The sequence below is a fragment of the Rhinoraja longicauda genome, chromosome 4 (genome assembly GCF_053455715.1).
Source record: "Rhinoraja longicauda isolate Sanriku21f chromosome 4, sRhiLon1.1, whole genome shotgun sequence".
NCBI lineage: Eukaryota > Metazoa > Chordata > Chondrichthyes > Rajiformes > Arhynchobatidae > Rhinoraja > Rhinoraja longicauda.
The window spans coordinates 23,266,537-23,285,471 of NC_135956.1; the positions used below are offsets into that span (position 1 = coordinate 23,266,537).

At 40.8% G+C, this 18,935-nt stretch overlaps 1 protein-coding gene across 5 annotated transcripts in view; it reads left to right on the plus strand.

The window, feature by feature from the left end:
- The window catches only part of spidr (scaffold protein involved in DNA repair), a 187,286-nt gene that overhangs the window by 163,102 nt on the left and 5,249 nt on the right, over positions 1 to 18,935 (plus strand). Inside the window, exons 14-18 of one of the 5 annotated variants that reach the window (XM_078397363.1) lie at positions 3,185 to 3,244; positions 7,804 to 8,011; positions 12,334 to 12,486; positions 15,108 to 15,201; positions 17,815 to 17,929. In XM_078397363.1, the coding sequence (XP_078253489.1) occupies positions 3,185 to 3,244; positions 7,804 to 8,011; positions 12,334 to 12,486; positions 15,108 to 15,201; positions 17,815 to 17,929 (630 nt within the window). Of the gene's footprint in view, positions 1 to 3,184; positions 3,245 to 7,803; positions 8,012 to 12,333; positions 12,487 to 15,107; positions 15,202 to 17,798; positions 17,930 to 18,935 lie in introns of those variants that run through there. The other 4 variants (XM_078397365.1, XM_078397364.1, XM_078397367.1 and 1 more) reach the window with 4 other exon arrangements.

Sequence of the window (18,935 nt, forward strand, 5' to 3'; positions counted from 1 at the left end):
AACAAAATACTTATTGTGTTGTGGTTGTTTCAGTCTCAGTGCTTTCCTTTATGGTGTTGATTCTAGTAAAAAAGTTCTTGTTGTTTCAACCTGAAATTGATGAAGATAGCACATTTCTTACCATGCCATGAATAGTCATCTAGATTTAAAGTCCAGCCTCTTATAAAAAATGTAACTTGGACAGTTCCACACAAAAAGCCCTAGAATTTTATTGCATCGTCAGGCACTAATCTTTATGAGCTGTTGCCCATGATCTTTCTTCCAGTCTGGTGTAAAGCATTTTTGCCTCAGTGATTCTGGGTTCAATTTACACAAAGTACTTGGCTGATAGTCTGGTTTAGTACTGATGCAGTGCTGTACTGTTAAACCAAGGCTACATCTGTTCTCTCATCTGGGTGGAAACATCCTGTGGCACCATTTCAAAGAAGTCCAGCAGAGTTATACCTGGTGTGCTTACTAATATTTATCCTTCAGTCTCTTTTTGAAAATAGGTCATCTGTTATTTCTCACATTTCTGTTGACAGAAGTTGGCTGTATACTGCCCCTTTGATATTGGTATTGGTTTATTATTGCCACGTTTACCGAGATATGGTGAAAAGCTTAGTTTTGCGTACTATCCAGGCAAATCAGATTGGACATGAGTACAACAGGTAGTGCAAATGAGAAAATAAACAGAGTGCAGAATATTGTGTTGCACCTACACAGGGAAAGAGCAGATTTATAAAGAAAAGTGTGAAAAAGTGACTTTCCCTACATTCAAAGTGATGCTCAAATAATAGTTGCAGATATGCGAAGAGGGACTTAATTGGTTTTAAAACACCTTGTGATGTTGTAAATGAAATGTGAGAGGTATTATGGGCTTATTTCTCTTTCTGTTTCAGTCAAGGAAGCGTGAATGCTGAAAGAGGAAAACGAAAGTTACAACAGGGGGAAAAAAATTGCCACTAATCAGCTGAGAGATCACTGAACTTTGAACAGCCTTTCTTGGTTTTTAGTTCTTGGTATTGCCCCCCTGGCCCCCCTTCTCCCACTTAATCAGGTCCCAAGAGACAATTCACATCCTGCCCTTCATTGCCCTTCTCCCAGCAAGTGTTCAATACAGCAATGGAAATTTTAATAATCGCCTTCTTCTAAGCTGTCCATATCATTTGACCAGGTTGTACTTGCTGCTGCACTCAATCTAACTTGTTCTTGAAGTAGAGTGCATCTACGTATTCAGTGGAACAGACTGGTTTAAAGTAGTCCATGCTAGCTTCAGAAGGTGCTATTCATTCCCCAAATTAGAACTCAGTGCTGAGACATTTATCAGTGTAGAAGTTTGTCATCTGATAAGTCATTAAAGTTTAATGAACAGTGCACAAAACTTTCATGGTGCATTTGAACATATGTTAACTGCATGTCCCAATATCTGTTTCTATTTTCTGGTGCTGTTTAATTTATTCATTTCTGAATATTAGGTCATAAAGTCATAAGTGATAGGAATAGAATGAGGGCATTCTGCCCGTCAGGTCTACTCCACCTTTCAATCATGGCTGATCTATCTCTCCATCCTAACCTCATTCTTCTGCCTTCGCCCCATAACTTCTAACACATGGACTAATCAGGAATCTATCTATCTCTGCCTTAAAAATATCCACTGACATATCCAGAGCCTTATGTGGCAAATAATTCCACAGGTTCACCACTCCCTAACTAAAGACGTTTCTCCTCATCTCCTTCCGAAAAGAACGTCCTTTAATTCTGAGGCTGACCTTTAGTCCTAGGCTCTCCCACTAGTGGAAACATCCTCTCCACATCCAGGAAACATCTTCTCCACATCCATTCCATTCATTGTTAATTCTCTTCAATATTATCTTGATAAATAGATCTATGCTTGAATTCAGTGAGCTTTTGAAAAAAATAAACTGCAGAGCTTGGTCCAGGAGCCCAGAGCTGGAAGTTAAATATGTAGGAGGTTTGAAATTCCACCCCCTCGTCACATTTTTGGAGATTTAATAATGTAACTGAGTCTGCTTTGACTTTTATACTGTACCGTCAGTTGATAATCATGATCTTCTAAAAAATTGAGGCGTGGAATGCCAGCATTTATTGCCTCTCCCTTGCCCTGAGAAGTAGCAGCAGTATGATAATTGCCCTGAGAAGTAGCAGCAGTATGTTGCAGTTATTCTGGTGAATCTGCTTGAACAGTATTGCGGGGAGGGAATTCTAAGATTTAGCCCTGCCGATGCTGAAGGAACAGTGATTAAAAAGGAGGATGTACGATGAGGACTGTCTCCATTGCACCTGTTACTCTTATCCTTTTTGATGGTTGCTAGTGTGGCATTGGGAGGTGCTGCCAAAAAGGATGTAGCCAGTACATTTTGTGGAAGGTGCACATTTGTAGGCACAGTATGCCAGTGGTGCAGGAAATGTATGTGTGGGATGGTAAATGGTTTGCCTGTCGAACAGGCTGCTTTGTCTTGAGCTTTTTGAGTGCTTTTGGAGTTGGATTTATCAGACTAGGGATTCCTCATCAGATGGATTCCGTTGCTTATTTGGGATGCCTGGCAGATGATAGAAAGTCAAATCACTTAAATTTAAACGTCTTGGCTGAGGAGATAAAGACAGGCAGGCCCGATTCGAATCCGCTGTTTTTTATATGACTGATCTGTATAGGCTTCTGATCAATGGTGACCAGATGTTATTGGGAGGAGACCCAAAAGTGGTAATGATCTTGGCTGTCATTATAATTGTTAGATTTTCCCTTGCAAGATGTGTAATTATGTAGTGTATTTCATGCCTCTAGGGAATTTCATTGCACTTTATAGCTAGAAATGAACTCAGGTTAGGAAGTAGGAATCAAAAGATATCTTTCTAGTATACAGAAATAATCAACCGATGAGAATATTAAAGGCAAGCCTGAAATTTGTAACTGTCAACACCATTTTATCACAGCTCAATGGTATCTTAGTTGCCGGAATATGGTGAAGGTAATCATTACAACAATTCCTTTCTTTCAACAAAATTCACTCGCCAAACATATCAATAAAGCAACTCGCATTTATATAATTCAATGTGAGAGTATTATGTAATTACTGGATTATTTGAAGTGTTAGCTTTATTATGCAGCAAATATCAATGTATGTTTCAACTAATGTACAGTTGTGGTTGATTAACTATTGCATTGTTTCCAATCTAATTTCAGCAGTTTCCTGAAAATCAACGATGTAGTTTCAAAGCAGAAGTCATTTACAGAAAGCTCCAGGTATGAACAGCTTAAAAAATACGTTTAAAATGCCAAGATATGTTATTATAGTTATTTACTCTCTTGGAAGTTACTGAGTAAATGTTTGATCTTGTACATGCCGAATCTAAAGGTTGTAGCCTGGCATTTTGGTGCAGTTGTGTGGAATTGCTGCCCCACATATATGTGGCCTGAAAACGAAGCCAGTTCTGCCCTCTTAATTGGAAACAGTTTGTGAGATCCTGCTGTATCAGAATTGCCTGCTGCTGTATTTTTATATTGTGAATTATTTTATCACTGCAACTTAAGACATATTATAACGGCCACTAAGTGCTTGACAAGATCTTGCGAGCATGAAAATCACATTCCAGATAGTTATATGCTCTCATTTTCATAATTCTGAAGAGTTTGATGCAGGTAAATTCCTACTGTGCAGCGGAACTCACGATAGTACAAAGGCAATTCTTATTCAGTTGCGATTTAACCAAAGTGAATTAGACAATAGACAAGTTGACAATAGACAATAGGTGCAGGAGTAGGCCATTCGGCCCTTCGAGCCAGCACCGCCATTCAATGTGATCATGGCTGATCATTCTCAATCAGTACCCCGTTCCTGCTTTCTCCCCATACCCCCTGACTCCGCTATCCTTAAGAGCTCTATCTAGCTCTCTCTTGAATGTATTCAGAGAATTGGCCTCCACTGCCCTCTGAGGCAGAGAATTCCACAGATTCACAACTCTCTGACTGAAAAAGTTTTTCCTCATCTCTGTTCTAAATGGCCTACCCTTATTCTTAAACTGTGGCCCCTGGTTCTGGACTCCCCCAACATTGGGAACATGTTTCCTGCCTCTAATGTGTCCAACCCCTTAATAATCTTATACGTTTCAATAAGATCCCCTCTCATCCTTCTAAATTCCAGTGTATACAAGTCTAGTCGCTCCAGTCTTTCAACATATGACAGTCCCGCCATTCCGGGAATTAACCTAGTAAACCTACGCTGCACGCCCTCAATAACAAGAATATCCTTCCTCAAATTTGGAGACCAAAACTGCACACAGTACTCCAGGTGCGGTCTCACTAGGGCCCTGTACAACTGCAGAAGGACCTCTTTGTTCCTATACTCAACTCCTCTTGTTATGAAGGCCAACATTCCATTGGCTTTCTTCACTGCCTGCTGTACCTGCATGCTTCCTTTCAGTGACTGATGCACTAGGACACCCAGATCACGTTGTACGTACCCTTTTCCTAACTTGACACCATTCAGATAATAATCTGCCTTCCTATTCTTACCACCAAAGTGGATAACCTCACACTTATCCACATTAAACTGCATCTGCCAAGCATCCGCCCACTCACACAACCTGTCCAAGTCACCCTGCAACCTCATAGCATCTTCCTCACAGTTCACACTGCCACCCAGCTTTGTATCATCTGCAAATTTGCTAATGGTACTTTTAATCCCTTCATCCAAGTCATTGATGTATATTGTAAATAGCTGCGGTCCCAACACCGAGCCTTGCGGTACCCCACTAGTCACTGCCTGCCATTCTGAAAGGGACCCATTTATCCCCACTCTTTGCTTTCTGTCTGTCAACCAACTTTCTATCCATGTCAGTACCCTACCTCCAATACCATGTGCTCTAATTTTGCCCACCAATCTCCTATGTGGGACCTTGTCGAAGGCTTTCTGAAAGTCGATGTACACCACATCCACCGGCTCTCCCCAGTCAATTTTCCTAGTTACATCCTCAAAAAATTCCAGTAGTTTAGTCAAGCACGATTTCCCCTTCGTAAATCCATGCTGACTCGGAACGATCCTGTTACTGCTATCCAAATGCTCCGCAATTTCGTCTTTTATAATTGACTCCAGCATCTTCCCCACCACTGATGTCAGACTAACTGGTCTATAATTTCCCGTTTTCTCTCTCCCTCCTTTCTTGAAAAGTGGGATAACATTAGCTACCCTCCAATCCACAGGAACTGACCCGAAATCTATAGAACATTGGAAAATAATCACTAATGCGTCCACAATTTCTAGAGCCACCTCCTTGAGCACCCTGGGATGCAGACCATCAGGCCCTGGGGATTTATCAGCCTTGAGTCCCATCAGTCTACCCAAAACTTTTTCCTGCCTAATGTGGATTTCCTCCAGTTCCTCTGTTACCCTAGGATCTCTGGCCACTAGAACATCTGGGAGATTGTTTGTATCCTCCTTAGTGAAGACAGATCCAAAGTACCGGTTCAACTCGTCTGCCATTTCCTTGTTCCCCATAATAAATTCCCCTGCTTCTGTCTTCAAGGGACCCACATTTGCCTTGACTATTTTTTTCCTCTTTACATACCTAAAAAAGCTTTTACTATCCTCCTTTATATTATTGGCTAGTTTACCCTCGTACCTCATCTTTTCTCCCCGTATTGCATTATGTCAAAGTGCATTATTTCTGATCTATGGAAAATATTGCTAATTTGAAATTAATTCCTGTTGTTAGCTCAGCACAAGTAATTTTCAACCTCAAAATATTTTAATGTAAATATTCCCAAAAAAAATTAAAGGCCATAGTTCAGACCTACTGACTTTGTAACATCCCCTGTACAGTTCGTCTGTAAGGCCACGGTTCATATATCCAAGTACACAATCAAGATCAATCAGGGAATCAGAGTGTGGTGTTGTTGCAACTTTTATTTTTGTGGCAGTTCTATTGTGTTGCAAAATTTTGGAGGGAGAGAAAAATTCAGAGTGAAGATTCAGTTATTATTTCAGCAATCAAACTCGAGTACAGGAAAAGGTTGTCAAATAATAGGAGGCATAGTACAAAGTGGTTTTCCTTTATCTACTAGTCATATCCTCAAAGAACTTCAGTAGATTAGTCAAACCTAATTTTCCTTTCATATATCCTTGCTGACTGCTCTTTGCTATTATTCTTTGCAATGTCTCCCATAATTATATCCTTCATTTTTGTTTCCAACCTGCTCCTTAGTAATGATGTTAGGCTTACAGGTCTGATGTTCCCTGATATCACTTTCCCTTTAAATAGAGGATTATACGTAATACCCTACATTCCAGAATCTGCAGAATTTTGGAAGATAACTGAGTGTGCATTATGAAGCCACTCCCTTCAAAATGGTGGGATGGAAATCATTAGATTGCTGGGATTTACCACCTTTTAGTCCCACAAGCTTTTCTCATACTTTTCTTTACTCATACTCATTTCCTTCAGTTCTTCAATCTCCTCGGATCCTTACATTAGAACTGTTCTGACACAGACTAGAGGCTAGTTATCTAAAGTTCAGTATTGATTCCAGAGCATACAACATGCCAAGACAATGGATGAGATGCATTTCCTAGATATTACGTTGGGTTTCTTTAGAACATTGTGGGAATCAAAGACAGAAGTCAGCATGGGATGGAAAATTAAACTGACAAGTTCAGGGTCACCTTTGCTGTATGGAATCATATAATCACATAAACAGGCCCTTCTGCTCACCATGAACATGCCCTGTGATGTATTTATCCACACTAATTCAATTTACCTGCATAAGATTCAAAGCCTTCTATGCCCTGCCCACAAGTGCTTTCCTAGATGTTTTTTTTAAAATGTCGTGAGGATATCTGTCTCCATCATCTCATGAGGCAGTGCATTCCAGACTCTGTGTGAAAAAAATCCCTCTCATAATCTCCTCCAATCCCCCTACCTCACACCTTAAAGCTATGCTCTTTTGTCTGTGAGGTTTTTTACTTGCAACTCTGTGTTATATATACCTCTATCAGGTCATTCCTCAGGCTCCCCACTTCTCCGGGGAAAACAAACCCAGCCTATAGAAATTGGTTTTAAAAAAGCATTTTGGATCCTGGGCTTTATAAATATAAGTCGGGAATGCAAGCTCACAATGAGTATTTGCAAGATAGCGGGTTGTCCACAATGTAAGTGTTGTATCAAGTTCTGGGTACCATACTTTAAGAAAAATGTAATGAAGTAGAGCGGGTGCAGAGGAGGTTTACTAGAATGAGTCCAGAGGGATGAGGGTTTTTAGTTATATGAAAAGCTGGGATTGTCTTGGAACAGAGGAGGTTGAGAGAATATCATATAGAGAAATTTGCAATCATGTGATAAATTAGAATAGACGAGGAGAAGCTGAGCCTATTGGCACAATGGTCAGGGGCCAGAAGACTTTCACTGAAGGGTGATTAGTTAAATAATTAAGTTTACCAAAGGAGAAAAGGGTGAGTTCAATTGTGGTGCTCAAAAAGGATCTGGATAACTACTTGAAATGAAATAAATATGAGTAAAAGTATGATAATCTGGTGGGATTGCTTTTGCAAAGAGTTTCTGGAAGCTCTGAGCCAAATGGCCTCTTGTGTGCTGTATTCTTGCTGTGTTTAATCTTGTAAATTCTTTTGCCAGAGCTGCACAGGATCAGCTTGGCAGTTAATTTTAGTGACAGCTAAATTATCCAACATAGCATTTGTTATGCCCATGCATAAAGTCTTTTGAAAATGTATATTCTTGTGTATCAATCCAATTTATAGCTGATATTCTAGTAAATTTAGTAGTATTTAATACTGAAGTATTTCTTCATAGGATCAAAAATCCACTCAACTCTCTGGCAAGAACGATTGGTTTTTTGTGACTGATTCAACACTGCAATCTGCAAGTGTTGATTTTGGACTACCTAGAACCATCTCAATCTGTGTCACCTCATTCTGCATGCTGGGTTCTGAGATTATTAAATCACTAAATGGTGGAATATCCAACAGTATTATGTTCAAAGATGCCATAGTTGAAACAGGTAAGTCTTGGTTCATTAAAAAAATTCTAGAAGATATCTCTTCAGGATGTTTTATAAACCAAAGGGATTTAGAAACCAAAGGGATTATGAAGAGCATGACATTAAAATACTGAAATCATTTGGAAGGCTTAGAATTGGGAGGTAGGAAGGAACATTGCAAAACAAATTGTATTGAACAACTTATAAAGCATTTAATTGTGTTAAATGTACCGACAACGGAACAATGAAATTCTTACTTGCTGCTGCATAACAGGCCCATTAACTCAACAACACCGAGATAAAGATATAATATTCAAGAATCAATAAATGAATAACAATACTAGGCAGCCATAACAGTGCAAAATTGAGTCTAGAGTCCATCCAATGACAGGATCCATGGAAGATCATAGTTGATTAGGTCGTGTTGTTTAGTGTTCTAAATCCTGATGCTTATTGAGAAATAGCTGTTCTTGAACCTGATGGTCATGGTTTTCAGTACCTTCTGCCCGATGATAGTAGTGAGATAAAAGCTGGCCAGGTTGGTGTGGGTCTTTGATGATATGAGCTGTCATTTTGAGGCAGCACCTCCTATAAATACCTTTGACAGTGTTCCCAGCACTATTCAATCAGTGTTTCAACCGGACTCTGACTCATTGTTACCCGTTATTTATCCAACAATGTTGGTATTGTTGGTGTATTTAAATATTGCTTTGGTGGTGTGCCTGTCTACACAGTCATGGGTGTAGAGTAGAGCAGGGGACTGAGTACATAGCCTTGAGGAATCATGGAAGAAGAGTGTTGTTGTCAATTCGTATTGATTGTGGTCTGCCAATGAGGAAATTGAAGATCCAATTACACAGGGAAGTGGACAATCATCTCAGATAAACTATAACCTCATGCTAACTTTGGTTCAGCTGAAGCATGTGGCAAGATTAGTGGCAAGGGAGCAAAGTATATTATCGATTCAAATGAGAATAATTTCAGCATTCTGATAATAAGCTACATTTGAGACTCATCCATACTTTGGGTGATTTCATATCAGACTGGCAGTCCTACCACTCTGGAAAATGAAGCCACAAGAAGTGAACCTCAAGTCTGATTTGATGACGTGATGGAGCACATGAATGAGGAAGAGTAGAGAAGTAACAAAGAATTCTTAACGGCTCTGGAGGTGAAAGGGTAGGAGTGAGAGCAGAAACTATTCAAGGAAGTAGGCAAATTTTGACTGGATAAATAACGATGAAACCAGGGATAGACAGTTTGATAGAGTTGACATGGAGGAGTGATGTCTGGTGGAAGATGGCATAATTGGGTCTGTCGGTGGAGCAGGGAGATTGAGCAGAGAAAGAGTTTATACACCTCACTGAAAACACAGAAAATTGCATTCATCGCTTTGGCTGGAATTGTTGGCATGTTACGGGTTAGCTGGAAACCAGACTGGAAGAATTCCAACAGGAAGTTACAGGCGATGTGTAATACTGGAAGCAATAAATGATCAAGAAACTTATGGAAGTTTAGAGACGGGAAATTATTTGTGCAGAATTGGAACTGCTTTTTCCAGCACAGTCCCGTATGCAGTGTTCCTCTGGGAACCTCCTTCCTACCACTTCCCTGATCTACAAACCACAACTCTCCCCTTTCTCCCAGACTTACCCATTGCTGAAGCTACCAGAGTTACTTAATGTTTGTCAATGCCATTAATGTTCAGTACAGCTTGGAGTCTGTTTTTAAACAAAGCTTCCAAAATAAAATGTAACATATATGTTTTTTATTTTACGATAAATACAATAAAAACATACTGAAAAATAATTTTAAAACATTTAAATTAACTTAATTAAATAATAGGAAAATAAATCTGTATTTCCGCAGCTCTGTGGATGGAACAGTGATGCAGCTAGGGCAGCCTCTATCTTTGACACCAGTGATTTTATGAGAAAAATACTCCCTGGCCCTAGACGATGAAAAGATTGGTCAAATAGGTTTTAAAGTAGAGTCATTTGAAGAAGTGAAAAAGTTAGATAGAAAAGTTTGGCAAAGATTCAAACCTGACCGCAGGTGCTTCTGTGTGGAGTTTGTACAACAGAGTACCGGAGGGAGATTAATAACCTGATTGAATGGTACCAGAACCAGGGCCGTCTTAACGCATGGGCCTGATGGGCACTTGCCCGGGGCCCCATGCTGATCTGTGTATGTTAAGTGACTTGCAATAAATAAATACTACTTTAAAAATATAGGTTCAATAAGTGCTTTTTTCGCAAAATTTTCCATCCCTAAGTGCTTCTCACAGCGATCTGTAAGTGCTTTTTGCAACAATGTAGCACCCTAAGTCCATCGCTAAGTGCTTTTCGGTAAGTGCTTTTCGCCGGCATGACAGGGGGGGGGCTGGTAGGGAAAGGGGGGTGGGGGAGAGTAATGGTGGGGGCGACGGGGAGGGTGGGAGGAGGAGGGGCCCCAGTACACTGCTTTGCCCGGGGCCCACAATGCTGTAAAGATGGCCCTGACCAGAACAACAACCTTTCTATCAAGGAGCTGAATGTTGGGTTCAGGAAGGGAAAGCCAAGGATCCATGAACCTGTCTTCATCGACAGGACGGCAATGGAGAGAGTCAACAGCTTCAAGCACCTGGGCATACATATCTCTGAAGATCTTTCATGGACCAGGCGCACTGATGCAATCACAAAGAAAGTTCTTCAATGTTCTTTGTGAGAAGATTGAGGAGATTTGTTATATCACCAAATATTCTGTCAAACCTCTACAGATATATGGTAGAGAGCATATCACTGTTTGCTACACAGCCTGGTTCGGTAGCTCTACTACCCAGGAACGAAGAACGCTACAGAAAGTGGTGGAAATTGCCCAGTCCATTACAAATACTAATATCGCCTCCATCGAAGGGATCTACAAAAGGCGTTCCCTTCAAAAAGACCGCTAATATCATCAAAGACCCACACCACCCTAGCTACGCTCTCACCCTGCTACTACCATTGGGAAGAAGGTACAGACACCTGAAAACTCAGGCCTCCAGGTTTAAGAACATATTTTTCTAGCAACTATCAGACTCTTGAACACAGCACAACACTAACCATAACCCTTCCTCGGTAACCACGACTGACTGAACTTTGTTTTGGTAGCAATACATACTTCGGTTTTGCATTGTTATGACTGAGTATTACTGCTTATTAATTTATTATATGATTGATTATTGTATATTTATTTGTGTGTTGTTGCAATAATGGGCCTGCTAAGCTTCAGCAAGTAAGAATTTCATTGTTCTGTTTCTGGTACAGATGGCTGTTAAACCTTCACCTGGTCATTTATACCAGGTGAAACCTGACATAAGCTCACCAGTGAGACTGCTCTGGCTCTGAACTGATAAGTCTGCATAAGTTCATATTACCTGTTTGACTCGATGAAGAGTCCACTAGTGCAGCATAGAGCTATTGCCACTGCTGACTTGGGGATCAATCTGTGCTGGAAACCAGAACTTCCACAGAAAAGCATCAGTAAGTTGTGACTTTATGAGAATGATACTTTCTGACCATTAGAACAGATGATGAAAAGACTTGTTAAAGAGGTTCTAAGGCATGCTTTTTGAGAGAGAAAAATAAACAGGAGGTTGGCATGGGTCTTTAGAGTTTTGGGGCTTGACGACTGAAGGCATGTCCACAAATATTGTAAATAATTAATCACACAGTACATTGGCTAAGGAAATCAGACATGTTACACTGGTTGAGGCAAGGTAATGACAATATTTGGAGGCACATCTTTCTGGCCTTTTTCCACAAATTCTGGACTCCACAATATTCACACAATGCCGAGATGCCAGAATCAGAAACTTCAAACAAAGTGACCAGCATGGTATCAAAGCTAAATATTTAGAACTATTAATTTGTTGATAAGTTGCAAGTGACATTGAATATCTGTTTTATTTATCTCAGGGAAGTCATAGAGTCATTCAGCACAGAAACAGGCCCTTCGGCCCAACTCGTCCATGCCAACCAAGTCCAATTTGCCTGGGTTTAGTCCATATCCTTCTAACCTTATCTTGTTGTACAGTTGATGACCGTTGTCATCTTTTGTATTACTGCTTGTAATATGTTTCAAAAAGTTGAATCACAACAGAAGTTGGAATTTCTTTAGCAGACTTTTATTTCTTTGGTTTGATGACATTACTTTTATATTTCAACATAGTGGCTTCTATCTTTAGACTTACGTATTCAAAATGTCATAGAAAGGGAAAAGAACCAATGCTTTTAATACACGTGGTCTACACATACGTTCTACAAAATGCTGAATTCATTTTCATGTAATCTTCTATCATGGTGACAACTTTTTTTTGTTAGACTCCGTTGTTTGTGCTGAGGGTACTGTACTTTCACTCCAGAAATCAGTGTCTCAGTGCAATGAAAACCAGGAAGCATCTACATTGACTGGACAAGTTATCCTTGATGAACTCAGTGCTACGACCAAAGTAAATTCTATATGTACAGTTCATGGTAAGACTGTGTTTCTAACTCTTTTGGTTAAGTATGATGACAGAAAGATTACGTCTCAAATATTTTGAGCAAATTTATCCATTTTAATGTGAAAAACTTTCATCCAGACTGGGGAAATAAGGGATTAAAAAATATATACATTAAAGCTTGATGTAGGAAGTACTATTCTCCAATCCATGTTCCAAACATGGGCGGTTGCAGATTGTTGCATCCAACACCATCACCTTAATCTACAGATGGAGGCAACAACTCCCCAACCTACCAAACCGACTCCCCACCCCACCAAACAATCCTCTACTCCAACAAACTAGTCCCCTAATCCATGAAACCAGCCCCCTACTCCACCAAGCCAACCTATCCCACTGCGATAGTCCCTACCCCACCACATTGAAGATCCTATCCCACCACATTGAAGATCCTATCCCACCATGACCAAGACCCCTATCCCACCATGACCAAGTCCCCGATCCCACCATGGCCAAATCCCCTACCCTACCAAACCAACAACCTGCACAACTGTACCAAGATCTCTAGCCCATCGTAATAAAACCCCCATGCCATCACAAGCGACTCTCTACTACACCACATCTCTGCACCAGTTCAGTTTAGTTTATTGTCACATGTACCAAGGTACAGTGAAAAGCTTTTGTTGCATACTAGCCAGTCAGCAGAAAGACAATACATGGTTACAATCGATCCATTTACAGTGTATATATACATGATAAGGGAATAACGTTTAGTCCAAGGTAAAGCCAGCAAAGTCCAATCAAGCATAGTACGAGGGTCACGAAAGAGGTAGATCATAGTTCAGCACTGCTCTCTGGTAGAATGTGGTAGGATGATTCAGTTGCCTGATAACAGCTGGGAAGAAACTATCCTTGAATCTGGTGGTGTGCGTTTTCACACTTCTATACCTTTTGCCTGATGGGTGAGGGGAGAAGAGGGAGTGGCCAGTGTGATTATGCTGCTGGCCTTGCCGAGGCAACACGAGGTATAAATGAAGTCAATAGAAGGGAGGTTGGTTTGTGTGATGAGCTGGGCTGCGTCCACAATTCGCTGTCATTTTTTGCGGTCTTGGATGGAGCTATTCCCAAACCTAGCTGCGATGCATCCATATAAAATGCTTTCTATGGTGCATCCAGAAGTCGATGAGAGTTGTAGGGGACATGCCAAACATCCTAAGCCTTCTAAGGAAGTAGAAGTGTTGGTGTGCTTTCTTGGACGTTGCTTTAATATGGGTGGTCCAGGAGAAGTTGTTGGTGAACCCCTATCCCACTATGACCTACCCCTACCTCACCACCACCAATCCCAGCCTCTACTCTACCACGACTAAGCTCCTACCTCGCCAACCTCTAATCATTGCTTTGTACGTGTTCCACAAATTCTAAGATTCCCGATACTTTCCTGAAAGGCAAAGTGCCTTTCCTTCCGGTTTAAAGAGTTCCCTGTGGACTAACATCATTTTTACAATGGCCTGGTAGTACTGGCCTCCTCACCGACATAATTGAAATAATCCTTAATCTTAACATCAAGGGGATCAATTCTGGATGAACCCATTCTGAACTGGGGATCAATTCTGGATGAACCCATTTCCAGATCCACTTGTTTAGTGGGATCTCATTATCATGTCCTTGTTGTTGATGAATCATGTTATTGTGAAGCTAGTGTCTCTTGGGCGCAGGAACAGGGTACAGACAGACTTTAGGGAATGGAGATGGGTATAGACAGACTCTGGGGAATGAAGCTACATTTACAAAAGCATTTCATAGTGCGTTAGTGTGCAATTGCTTTCCATTTTTTTGTTGTGATCTTAGAATCACTTATTTGGTTTAGATGACTAAGGTGTTTAAAATGAATCAATGCAAACATGTTTGTTTCTCTTAATGTTTACAATGGACTTTGGACACATTAATTCTATGACTAAATCCACTTAATCATTTTATGTACTTATTTGGCCCAGAACACTCTGTAAATGAGCCGTAAAACACTAAATATAAAAAAGATGTAAATATATTTTGAAAATATCTTTGCAAAATTTCATCTTTAGGAGCTGTGACATATTTTACAACAACCAGTGCAGATACATTGTGCCTCAGTCCCTTTTCTAAAACATCATTACAAAGTGGTGACAAAGGAGATTTGTGAGTGACGTTTGATAGAATAGATATGGAAAATTGAAGGAAAGCTTTCTTCACCAGAGATCGGTTAGAATGTACAGGGAGTACATGAAAGAAATATCAAGGGTTATTCTAGAGAGAAGCGAGATTAAGTATATTTGGGAGAAAGGGAATGTGCAAGCTTTATTGTAGAAACAAGGAACTGCAGATGCTAGTTTATACTAAAGAATACAAACTGCTGGAATAACTCCATGGGTCAGGCAGCATCTCTGGGGAGCATGGATATGTGATGATTAGAGTCGGGACTCTTCTTCAGACTTACTTATAAGATTTATTACCTTTGAAGAAAATATCTGTGTTTATCTGTGAGCAAATTGTAAAATTTGGATGTTTAAAAGTTTTTCAATTATTTCCTTGCAGCACAAATCAATAATTTTTATATGTCTTGCTTATATCTGTTCATTTTGATTAATCCCATGGTTATGAGCAAGCATTTATTTCCAGGAACTGTGGCTGGCGTGGATGAGACCACTTCTTTCTCCTGGATAGTTTGCAACAAATGTGGAAATGGAAAATTGGAAAAGGTGCTTGGGGAATGGTCAGTATATGAAAACGTATTGTGTAATTTAGAAAGTAACTTACGACATTTTTGTTTAATATTTTTGCCTTGGTACTCCTGTGAGAATATTAAACGTTTCCTTGTGCTATAGCATGTTTACATAAAAACAGGGGTAAACTTAATTTAGTTAATATAACCTTAGAAAACAGATGATGATTATAAATCCAGAATTTTTATGTTGGTTTCTTTAAAACAAACATAGTGGGATAGATCTTCTGCTCTGATGTCAGTTTTTGCACTAGGGAATTTATCTGACATCCTTGTGCAAGTTCGCTCTAAGTTTCGGCATGGACTTAAACTGCTGGTGGCAGATTCCACCCTGTTGCTGCTTCTCACCAGGAGCCCAACGCATTATTGTTGAACTTGTGGCTGGACACATTTGGAGCACTTCCTTTTCAAATGCTTGGGAGAGATAGACTGTTATGGAAAAGATGCCTTTTTTTAAATTCAAGCTTCTTGCAATATTTTCTTTTCATGTGCTTCGAGGTGGGATAGGTATTGTAAGTGTAAAGCAAATGTGTTTTATTTTTAAAACGTGTTGCAAACGTGACAGAATGTTAGTGTCAAGGGCATTCACAGTGACCCTGATCACACTAGAGGCTGTGCCAGGACATGAGTCTGGGAGTAATGGAGACTCAATGGCTGTCAAAGTCGTGTCTGCTGAAATAGCTCATCTGCTGCACTCAGCCAAGCCAAAGACCTCAGAGCTAAGCTCCCAGTGGTGGATTGTTTCAGAGACCACACTGACATAAATCTACTTAATAATCCAAGATTGTGCTAGAGGCCATACTAGAACAAGGGCATGGTTCAAGAGTTAGAATCTTTGGTGGTCGGGACTCTGCATCAGGACTGAGAGTGTCGAGGAATGATCGCCAGTATACACAAGTGAAAGGGAGGAGTGAGATAAAGGTTGGAAGGTCTGACGAGATGAAGGGTGGGGGGAGACTTGGCAAATGGAGACATGTGGGAAGGGGAAAGTTGAGCAGATGCTGGTTGGTGGTTGATGAAACCAGATAATGGAGGGTATGGATGTATAGATTGAACCAGAAGTAGAAGTTGAGCCAAAGGAGAAGAAACCCATGAGGGTAGGTGGAACAGTGGGGGAATTGGTAAATCTAGGTAATGTGGGGGCGGACGGGGAGGGAAATGAAGGGTGAATTAAGGGAGGGGGGCCCTGGGTGGGCTGGTGGGATTGGGAAAGGAGCACAGGAGTGATTTACCCGAAATTGGAAACACCCTACCATTTCCTACTTGAGTTCCTAAAATCCACACACTCACACTTATCAGGTTTACAATCTATCTGCCAACCTCCATCTAATTTTCCATCTGATTTATCTCTTGCTGTAGCCTTAAACAACCTTCCTCACTAGATTAATTCCCGGAATGGCGGGACTGTCGTATGTTGAAAGGCTGGAGCGATTGGGCTTGTATACACTGGAATTTAGAAGGATGAGGGGGGATCTTATTGAAACATATAAGATAATTAGGGGATTGGACACATTAGAGGCAGATAACATGTTCCCAATGTTGGGGGAGTCCAGAACAAGGGGCCACAGTTTGAGAATAAGGGGTAGGCCATTTAGAACGGAGATGAGGAAGAACTTTTTCAGTCAGAGGGTGGTGAAGGTGTGGAATTCTCTGCCTCAGAAGGCAGTGGAGGCCAGTTCGTTGGATGCTTTCAAGAGAGAGCTGGATAGAGCTCTTAAGGATAGCGGAGTGAGGGGGTATGGGGAGAAGGCAGGAACGGGGTACTGATTGATAGTGATCAGCCATGATCGCATTGAATGGCGGTGCTGGCTCGAAGGGCTGAATGGCCTACTCCTGCACCTATTGTCTATTGTCTATTGTCTATCCACAACACTGCCAACTTTTGTGTGATCCTCAATCTTGCTAATCATACTTCCTACCCTGTGAGTTGTTAATATTTATTATAAACAACTATTGTCCCAGCACCAATGCCCTGAGGTACACCACTGGTCACAGACTTCTAATCAGATTATACCATGACAGAGCACGTTTACAATATACTTTTGTGATGAAAACAATTTGTATATGAACACACACATATAATGTGTTTAAGAAAACAACTGCAGATGCTGGTACAAATCGATTTATTCACAAAAAGCTAGAGTAACTCAGCAGGTCAGGCAGCATCTCGGGATGTGTTTAGGTTGCTATATATTCCTCGGAATGTGAGTATTTAATTTCCTCTTGTAGTCTGTGATGTACTAGAGGATGTAAATTTACGATAAGTGGTAAGAGATTTAGAGAGGATTTGAGGGGGATCCTTTCCACCCAGAGGATGGTGAATGCCAAGAATACACTTCCCAAGGGAATGGTGGAAGCAGAGTTTAGTGTCAAGTTGAGCACTTGAATAGCCTGAGCACAGAAGCTACATGCCAAGTGCTTGACAATGGGGTTAAGGTGAATGGATGCCGATTAGACAGTGGTTTGTTTCCATGCTGTATGACTCTCCTTTCCTCTACTCAATGATCTTATTCAAAGATTGCCTTATCATCATGCTGTATTGAAGTGTTAAATGAATTGTTGTCTTTTTCCTGGTTTTTAAATGTTAGATTGTTCATGTTACAGTGACCTATTTCACTGCCATCAATGTGGTCAGTCTGTGACGACACCTCTAACCAAGATGCAGTTGGAAGTGTTCCTGCATTGCCCTGGGTTGCCGAACAGTACCGTAAAAGTTAAGGTAACTTTTGTGTATAGATTGTTTAGAAATTAGTACATTTAGCATAAAGAACATAAAATCCTCATCTGAATTTTCTCTGAAAAGATCGTTGGAATTCTGTGAAAACACTCTTTTCCACTGCTGGGACCCACAACATCTCTGTCCATGAATTATTAACATGCTCTGAGTGGTTAAAGTTTTAAATCTGTGAGTTTTTATCTGTGAAGTTCAATGCCTTAACTGGAAGTAAATGCATTCAAATCTCAGTAAACGAATTGATATTTCTCACGAGCAAAATACATATCTACCTACTAATCCACAGCATTAATAGCATGCATGGAGCTGTTCCAGACAATTATATATTCAAGTAAAAATTAAGTGAGATCTAGCAGCTCAGGACTGGACCTGAGATGCCTGGGGCCATCAACAGCAGCAGAATTGTACTCAACCACAATCTGCAACCTCGTGGCCCAGCATATCCCCTGCTTGACCATCACCATCAATCTGGGGGCATAACACTAATTCAATGAAGAGTGCAGGAGGAAGCAAGGAACAGCACCAGGCATGCTTCAGAATGAGGAATCAACCTGGTGAACCTGTCAGACAGGGACTACCTGCATCCCAACAGTGTTGTTAGCCTGCAATAGACAGAACTAAGCAATCCCATAAACAACACATTGCAGTTTTCAACTCATTCTGACCTCTGCAGTCCTGCCACGTCAAGTCATGAATGGTTTTGGATAACTAAATAACTCACTGGAGGAGTACTCCAGTGCCATAGTGAGGCCCACTGGAAATTGGAGGAACAGCACCTCATATTTCGCTTGGGCAGCCTGCAGCCCAGCGGTATGAACATTGACTTCTCCAAATTTAGATAGTTCCTCTCCCTCTCTTCCCCTCCCCCTTCCCAGTTCTCCCTCTATCTTCCTGTCTCCACCTATATCCTTCCTTTGTCCCGACCCCCTGACATCAGTCTGAAGAAGGGTCTCGACCTGAAACGTCACCTATTCCTTCTCTCCTGAGGTGC